Source organism: Rissa tridactyla, chromosome 1 (assembly GCF_028500815.1).
Source record: "Rissa tridactyla isolate bRisTri1 chromosome 1, bRisTri1.patW.cur.20221130, whole genome shotgun sequence".
Lineage (NCBI taxonomy): Eukaryota > Metazoa > Chordata > Aves > Charadriiformes > Laridae > Rissa > Rissa tridactyla.
The window spans coordinates 62895979-62905364 of NC_071466.1; the positions used below are offsets into that span (position 1 = coordinate 62895979).

General features: G+C 37.3%; 1 protein-coding gene across 4 annotated transcripts in view; it reads left to right on the plus strand.

Moving 5' to 3' along the window:
• The window catches only part of TPP2 (tripeptidyl peptidase 2), a 56897-nt gene that overhangs the window by 44308 nt on the left and 3203 nt on the right, over positions 1-9386 (plus strand). For all 4 annotated transcript variants that reach the window (XM_054203034.1, XM_054203049.1, XM_054203041.1 and 1 more), the window contains one exon: positions 8742-8861. In XM_054203034.1, coding sequence (XP_054059009.1) covers positions 8742-8861 — 120 coding nt within the window. The remainder of the gene's footprint in view (positions 1-8741; positions 8862-9386) is intronic.

The following is a 9386-nucleotide window of genomic DNA, read 5'->3' on the forward strand; positions in this document are numbered from 1 at the left end:
TTTTTCATGCTGTCCCTATATGTTGTGCTTTCTTAATGACCTTTTTCCACAGAGGTTTTGCCAAACCTGTCAAATCCATGGTAAGCCTATCTCTATGCACGTGAATGTAGAGGTTAAGGGAAGGGTGTAAAACAGTACCAGATTTCTATGAAAAAGCTGCTTGCTTTATTCAGTTGCTTCTTTCTGTACCTTTCAGGGAATATTTTTGATTAACCTCTGCGCTGTTCTAGCTGTACACACACAGAAGTGTGCAGCATCCCTGCTCTGTTCAGTCCTGCATTCTGTAGCCTCTTCCACACTATGGACAAGAGAAGTTTTGTGTTTTGCTGTCAGTAATGTCTGTAGAGGTAAAGGAAGAAATCCTTGGAGATAGTTCCACTTACGTATTTATTAGCACAGATTTCCCTGTCCTTTCAAGGTTTCTAATGCTGAGATTAAGTTTTTCTGTGCTTCATTCAAGACAACTATTCCAGAAGAAAAAAAAATATGCATTGTAGGTGACCAGTTCTGTAGCTTTTAATTTACAGAGTTCATGACTTTGTATGTCTAACAGTTGAGTTGTTGAGAATTAATTAGTTGCTGTACTTAACTCCTGCATATGGCTGTGTTTTAGTGGAAGATGAAGTGAACAGTGTATTTGTTTATTATTCAGTTAAATTGCCAAAGCACTTCAGATAGTTTAAAAAATTGATTTAAAAAATTGCTTTATTTCCTTGACAATAAATAATCTTCCTTGGTAACAACTCGTACTTTAGCTGGAGACCTGAACAAGGAGGTTGATGGTGGTTGCCCTCACTTCTTTTAACGTATATATTCTTGTACACCTACATCTTTTCAGCATTCCTCTTTTAATCTTTAACTGACAATAATATCCTGTGGTAGCAGATCTTGCGCTTTAATCATACTGGCACGTGATTTTCTTGCTGTCTATTTGTAAATACAGTACTGTGTTCCAGTATAGTGACCCCTGGTTTACTTCTGTCTTTTAATTTGTAAAGCTGATGGGAATAATTTCAGTGGAAAAAAACTGCCAATATAGACATCTTGTTGAGAGTTGATCACTCTTTGTTATGGGTTTTGTTGTGGTTTTTTTTCAAGAAAGAGATTGATTCCTGGCACTCTTGAGTTGTGTGCTCTGGGCTTGGAATGAGGTAACTCTGATTTGAATTGCACAGATTTAGTCTCTCTGACTGCCTTAACCATGGATTTATCTTAGGGCATGTTCAGGTTTTGCTCTGAAAATTGGTGCTTCTGTATGGTTAAATTAGTACTGAAAGGCCAACAAAACTTTTTATATTTTTGTAGCATTTCATATGGAAATAACTTCTATCCTGTTTAGCCAGTATGTTTGTCCGTTTTTCCCCTCTCGGTTTTACTGGTCAAACTGAAATCTAAACTGATTGACTGTCATGAGCCCTACACAGCCACTTGCTTACTCCCCTGCAGCAGGAGGGGGAAGAGAATTGGAAATGCAAAAGTGGGACAGCTTGTGGGGTTGAGATAAAGACAGTTTAATAGGTAAAGCAACAGCTGCATGCACAAGCAAAGCAAAACAACAAATTCATTCCCTGCTTCCCATCGGCAGGCAGGTGTTCAGCCATCTCCAGGAAAGCAGGGCTCCATCATGCATAATGGTTACTTGGGAAGATATGCCATAACTCTGAACATTCTCCCCTTCTTCTTCCCCCAGCTTTATGTGCTCAGCATGATGTCTTATGGTATGGAATATCCAAATATCCCTTTGGTCAGTGGGGGTCAGCCGTCCCTGCTGTGTCCCCTCCCAACTCCTTGAGCACCCCCAGCGTGCTCTCTGGCGGGGCGGTGTGAGGAGCAGAAAAGGCCCTGACTCTGTGCAAGCACTGCTCAGCAACAGCTAAAACATCCCCGTGTTATCAACTCTGTTTTGGTCACAAATCCACAACATGGCCTATAGGAGCTACCATGAAGAAAATTAACTGTCTTCCAGCCAAAACCTGTACATTGAGGATACTTTTAGCCCATAAACATTCTAGAGTGCTCTGGGTATTTCAAATGAGCGGCTTCTGAAAAGGGAGAAAACGAGGTTGTCATACTACATCCTAATGACCCCTGGCGTGGTACTTTGTCCTGTGCTTTTCTGCAGCCTTTCTGTCCCGTACCCATACATAGCCTCACTTACTCAGCCCTGCCTGGCCCGCTTGCAGTTTTTCTATGTCTCTTTCACAAATTGCCCTATATCAGTACAATTATGATTACTAGTATAGGTAGTACTGCGAGGGCCACAATGACGATTAAGGGACTGGAGCATCTGTCGTATGAGGAGAGGCTGAGATTATTCACCCTGGAGAAGAGAAAGTTCAAGGAGATTTTGTCTGTGTGTACAGATACATGATGGGGGGAGCAAAGAAGATGGAGCCAGGTTCTTCCTAGTGCTTCCTACTGGCCTGACAAGAGACAGTGCGCACAAACTAAAACACAGGAACTTCTACTTAAGAAAAAGTTAGTGTTTTGTTTGGGCAGAGGAAGGGGGGTGGTGTTTGAGGTCTTTTACTGTGAGGGTAGTTAAACACTACAATAGGTTGCCTGGAGAGGTGGTGAAGTCTCAGTCCTTGGAGGTAGTTGAAACTTAATCAGACGTGATCCAGGATAACCTGTTACAGGCAGCCCTGCTTTGAACAGGGGGTTTGGAGTAGACAACCTCCAGAGCTGCCTTCTGCCTTCAGTCATTGTGTGCTTCAGTGACTGCTTGGCAAGTAGTTTATGTAGCTCACTAATGTAGTTTTCTTCATGCTTTCTGTGATCTAGGAGCATGTATGTTGGTCAGTAATGATGTACTGTTAGTTTTTCTAGCTATCAGTTTAATGTGTCTAAAGATGTCATGATGGATGTATCCTCTCATCTCTCCTGTGGTACTGCTCAGTAATTCTAATCCCTGCAGCACCTACAGATAAAAAAAAAAAGTTTTGAAGGGAAAGAAATATCTGCTGCTACTTAAAGCTTTCATATGATTATTGGAACTGAGACTTTTAGTCGTTCACATTTATACTTTTGAGTTTTTCTTTTTCTGAAAGCTCTTTGAAAGGGATGAGGAGTGGGGGTAATGTGTCTTGGGCCTTGATGGGATTGGGAATTTTGCTTTGAAAGGAGATAGTAGAGCATTTTAATGATTTTTCCCTGATAACAGGTTTGGAGAAAAGGGTTAGGTGAAAGCAGTTATTTTCAGTTGAGAAAAAACAACTTTATTTTTCCTTTATTGCTTCCTAGAAGCTTCATGCTTGCTGCTGTTCATATTCTTTCATTTCCTTTACTAAGAGGTGTCATCTTCATCTAGTAGTTTTCTTAAAAACTGGTTGTAGTTAAGAATTGCAATGTTCAGACCAGCTGTTTCAGTTGTTAGCAGTACGGTTTCCAGCCAATGATAGAATGTTCTTTGGTCATTCAAAACCATAAACATATGATGAGGATCCAATTATGCTTTATTTAGCTTTTTTAAGGGTCCGTATGAATGACTAAGATTACATAATTACCATACGGCCTGACACAAAAAAGCATAAGAAAAAAAATTACAATTATATTCCTACTGTCTTTGTTGTAAACTGTGAGAATAGCTGTACACGTGTGTCACGGGCTGTAACTTTTCTTCAAAAATTAACTTAATACTTTACAATTCCTTCATTCCACCCACCTCTGCTAAACTGCATCTTACATTCAAGCTGTCTCATCAGTATTCATTCATTTTTATTCATAAAGGCTGACAAGTTTTGTAAGTGGGATTGTGTTTAAAACTTTCTCAGCTTCCTGTTTGCATAAAAATAAGTGTCTTCTGCTCTAGAGATGGACCTGTAGAACATTTTAAATATCTGCAGTGGCCTTTGGTCTTCCTCCTTTGCAGCTTCTTCTGTCTGCTTGGAAAAAAAAGTTGTATAAATCTCCACTTCGGTGTTGCATGCAATATGCTGTACTTGTACTTCCGGATTATTTTGCTATTTTAAAAACAAATTTACTAACTTAGTGCAAATAATTTTATTTTGCAGATTGTTAGAGGAAAATTTGGAGATTTGACCATTTGACGGGAACTGTACTGTTCATGTAGTGTGCTTCCTTTGAGATGGGGAGATTAGGAACAACGTTGAGGACTTAATTTTGTGAAGTAGAGTTTAAAGCTTCAAAACAGATTCTGTGAAAGGAACAAGTATTTTTGCTAGGGTAGGGGCAAAAGCATTGATTATGTTCTTCAGTCCAGCTGACTTATGTTTGGCAAAATTCACCCTGGTAGAAAACAAATTATGGCATTAGTGGCCTTTCTGTGGTGCTACTCTGGACTGACTTAGACCGGATTGATAAAATGAAGTGTTCTGACTTGGCGCTCTCACCTAACTTTGGATGACTCATTTGCCTTGTGGGGAATAGAGGAGGTTTGGATGAAGGAAGGGTAAAGTGGAGTTGTGATGTAGAATCAGGGATAGACCTTGTGTGAATGTCCTTCAAATGAGAGTCCTCAAGAGGCAGCCAGCTTATTCTAAAGCACTTTGTTGGAAACAAAAACCTGGAGCTGTTCCTTTGTGTGGATGTGGCTTTGTGGCATTGACATTTGAAAGATGGAACAACTGGCTGAGAAAGGCTGGAAATAGGGCCCTTGACTACTGCGCTGATCATTCAAGTATATATATGGCTTTAGATAGAAACATGGCTCTAAGTGGTTTTACTTCTGAGCTTCCTGTAATCAAAGTTCAACCAGATGTCAATAATTGAAAGGCGAAGTAAATTTTTGAAAACACGGAGAGACCGTGTTTCCTTTTATGTTGTTTTTGAAGATGAGTTGGGAACATCATTACTTTTCTGTGTGTTTCTGCTCACCCTCTAGTAAACCAAGTAGCATCACTTGTTTCACCTGTCCTCTGCAGGTGTTGCCACAGGGCACTCCTGAGTTCCATTGAATTGCCTGTTTTCCATTGAAGTATTGTGCTTATCCCCATATTGTAGCAAGTATGTAGGGAAGCAGGTGCTGACTTTTGATAGCAAGTGCATTTGTTTGCACTTTCTTGTTAGATCACTTGTCACTGAAGGTTTATTTTAAATGAAACATGAAAGAAAATATTTATGTCCTCAGTGTACACGAAAGCATTTCAAATCAACTCCAGTTGGGAGAGCTCAGTGCAGCAGGCATTTGTTTGATTATGCAAACACATTTGTGATAGTGCTTTAGGATTTTTAGTAATAGAATGTAGGTTGTCAATTTTTCTTTTACCTAGAACACGGCTTTAAAATATGTAGGCCAAAATCCCCAGTTTTAAACAAAACTCGTACAGGAGAGTAGTAGGATGTTGCCTGTTTGTTACTGGGAGTGACTCATCTGTAGAATTTAAATGCCCCTCAACCTTTAAAGTAGCTATTGGACATAAGCAAAAAGTCATGTTTAAAAATAAGTTTAAAAACAAATAAAAGGCCCAGACCTTTCCATCCTGTCTTTTAAACATCTTTAGCCTGGATTGTCTTTCATATTACTGTCTGTACTGTCAGATGCAGCTGTCTCTTCCAGCCGATCGTATTCAGTCACTGCCAAGAACTTGTTGCTGGATACTTGATTCACTTAACCCCCCCCCCTCTTAAAAATAACATGAGTCAATTTTTGTTATATGAATATTGCTTTTATTTGTAATAGGACAGTTGATAGAGCAGAGAGGAATCAACATAGCTAAGAAACCTTAGTTTATTACTATAGATGTATATGAAGCTGAAAAAACTTGTTTGCTGGTAATTATAAACATTACAACTTCAGTGTTCCTACAAGTGGTTGGAGTGTGTTACCTATAGGTTGTATTGCTTAATCTAGTATTTTAATTATTTGTAAATGTAGAAACATTTTAATCAACTGTTTAGATAATGAAGTAACTGATTATACAAGTCTGTTTTCATAGGTATCAGTATGTGGATACTAGAAAAGTTCTGTTAAGTAGTTTAGTGTGGCTGGACTCAAAAAGTGTTCTTTATAAAAAGAATGTTTTCAGGCTTTTAAGCACTTCAGCCCTGCAGATGTCTTGAGAGATCGTTTTAGCATTTTACTGTCCTAAATATGCATCTTTACATAGCTGATGGCAAGGTAGCCAGCTAATTAGGCCTATTTAGGCTAATTAGCCATCCAACCACGTTCATGGGTCTGGCTTTTAGCACACTTTGTTAGAGGCCATGAGCTTGGGGAATAAAGTATCTCTCTAACAATAATTACTATCCTAGAAGGACGCTTTGCCTTTTCTTATTACCCTTTGTTTATTGCTTTTTGGCCAATTCCTGGGCCATATCACTTGTTCCGTAAAAGCTAGCCTTAATTATATTTATTGATATTATTAAATAGCACCAAATACTTAGAATTCATTCCTATTAATTCATCTAGCAACTGCTTTTAGGTACTACAAGTGGGTTTATTCGCTGCTGTTATACATTCAGATAGCAGCTGTTTTCTCTGTTACATCTTAATAGCATTCCAGTTTACATTTGGTTTACACATATCAAGGAGTCATAAACTTCACTTCTGTGATATTGTAAAGCTTGCAGTATTTTAATTATAAGGCTTAATTTGACCAATATGTGTACAAGTTATGAAGTATTATTTCTTATCTAACATTTTTTGCTTGTAAACCTATTCTGATTTGAAAGCATCTCATGCATTATTCTTAACTTCTGAAGTGCTAATGAACTTTTAGTAGTTTTACTTAACCTGTATGCAGTTGATTAGGGTTTTTTCCAAGCACTAAGACAGAAATTATTGTCTTTTATCAAGAGCTCTTGGAGCATGGTTTTCAACCTTTGGGTCCAGCAGAGAACTTTTTTCTCATTTAGAAGTACCCAAACTTTTATTTAGCCAGAGCAAGGGTGTTTCGTAAAATGCTTTGTTTTCTTGCCACAAAAACTCTAGGAAGCCCTGTTACGAAAGAAATGCTGTCAAGTGGCTTTCCTCCTGCCTTTATCACTGATGTTCAATAACCATTCAAAACTTAGAGGGTCAGGTAAGAGCTTTCTTAATAGAGCAGTGACATTATTTCTGGTTAGCTTCCAATATGTTATATTTGCTGAGAGCTCCAATGCATTTTTCATTTGATTTTGTTTTGTTTTTTTGTTTTGTGATTCTATCATCTTTTACAGAAGGGAATTTTTATTTTTTTAAGTTTACTTTAACCAACTAAGTCTGCTAATGGATCCACCAAGCAGTTATTCAGAAGTGTTTGCTAATGTGTTTTGCTTTAGGAAAATATCCAAAATAATTGGATTGAGAATGCAGCATGCAAAGTATTTTTCCAATAGCAATATTTGGAAAATCTATATGTGAATGGTGCTGTATGCTCATTGTTGCATATATGTGTGTGTTTTTAAGCTACAACAGCTTAAGTGAATACTTCAACACAACAAAATAAGTACTTGAAGACAGAAGAATGAGCAACTCTGAGTGCTTGGCGTATACTTCAGAGCTTCAAAATTACACCTTTAGTTGCTTGATAACTAAGCTTGTTATTTCTTTTTTAGCTCAGTCTTAAGTGTTGATCCTGCAAAGATTTGTGTGTGCGATTAACATTCAATGGAAGTGTTCAGGCAGCTAAAATCAGGCAGGTTCTTCAGTCCTTGCAGGATTGGGCTCTTGGATTCATTAATGTTTATATTCTTTAAAAATATTAATATATTTTTTGCTGTAAAGCAAAATATTTATTTCTGAATATCCTTGGAGTGTTTTTGTTAGTTTTTCTTAATGGGACATTTTAAGTGGACATTGAGAAAATGTAACTTTTGTTGGAGAAGTCAAAGGAAATGAAAAATAATTGTAATGAGTGAGGGGAAATTAATAACAAACTCTTAATATGAGATTTCATAAACTTTGCCAACAACAGAAACACCACCATACTCCCTAACTTTGCTGCTGTGTCTGCTTTGCTGCCTCAGTAAAAAAAAAATTAAAAAGCAGTTTACTATGAGTGTTCCAAAGGGAATATATGAAACGATGTCTTGATTGCACTAATTCTTAGTGCTGTAACGGGTGAAGTGGTATGAACAATTTTGCAAAACCCTGAACGCTGTCAGTGTTTGGGTGTTACGAAGCTGATTTATTTTACATTAGCTGTTAAGTAGACACATTCATTTGCACATGTTAGTTATAGCATTGACAAGTATTGTAAGCTGTCTCTTTATAATTAGCGTTATTAAGAGGAAGCTTTTTTATAATCTCTTCTTAATAAATTACCAATGTTGAGAAGCTGACCCAAAACCTGAGGCTTGTCTTCATTGCTTACCGGTCTTCATTGCTTGTTCATAATTATGTGCATTTCTCTGCGTGTGTGTGTATATCATTCACTGTGTATGTTCACACTTGTTTCTGCAGTAAGTTTGTGACTTCCTAGGAATCAAAACTCTCAACTGGGTCTTTGTTTCTGAGATACCTGCCTAGTTCTTGATTTTATTTTTTTGTTTATACCATACAGTTGCCTCTAGAGAATGAAAATCCAAAGAAACTAGAAATGTGATGCATAAAAATTATAATAGTGACGTCTGTGTTACATAAGGTGTTCTGAAGTCAGAAGTAGTCTCTAGGAAGTTCAATGTTTATAACTGCTACTGTGAATCATCTGTTTTACTCCAAAGAAAAATGCAAGCTATCTTTTGTAAATGTTTTACTTTAAATCACTTCTGCTACCTGAACAGAATCTGCTATTATTTGCTAAGCGTTGTAAGATTAAAATATTAAACGATCTAATTTGGTTTTGTTTTTCACATTGTAGGTTTTGACTTTTGCCTATAAGCATGCATTGGTAAATAAAATGTATGGGAGAGGTCTCAAGTTTGCCACAAAACTTGCAGAAGAGAAGCCAACAAAGGACAACTTGAAAAACTGCATTCAGGTAAGGTGTATTTGATAAAGTAATGGGCTATGCTCATGCTGAGTAAGCTTTCAAAAGTAAGATGTAAGTCGTCTTGAATTCTTGATACCTTTTACGTTGTAGAACCCGCTAAACTTAACATTTTAACTTTATCCAGGCTTGTGTGGCTTGGCCTCCATTTTTAATAGTGACTACTTCTTCCTTTTTCTAGAATAGCAAGCTTGTGAGTAATTGTTATTTTTAGCAGTTTTACTTTCTGAAACTTACTGTGGGGCATAAAGAAAGTAGAGACAACTTAGCCAAAGATCTTTTGCATATTTAAAATCACATTATGTTGCTGTTTAACCGCTGTTATTGTTACTATTATTAATCACAACTATTGCTAGCAGATGGTAGGTGGAGAATTAATGGGAATTACTGTAACTCCTAGGACAAAATGATTATGCATTGAATTGAAAGACTGTAGACCATGTAGAATGGTTTTCTTTTTCCCCTTTCAGGACTAAGTAATTCAAAGATTGCCAGTTCTCCAGTCTGTTACCTTTC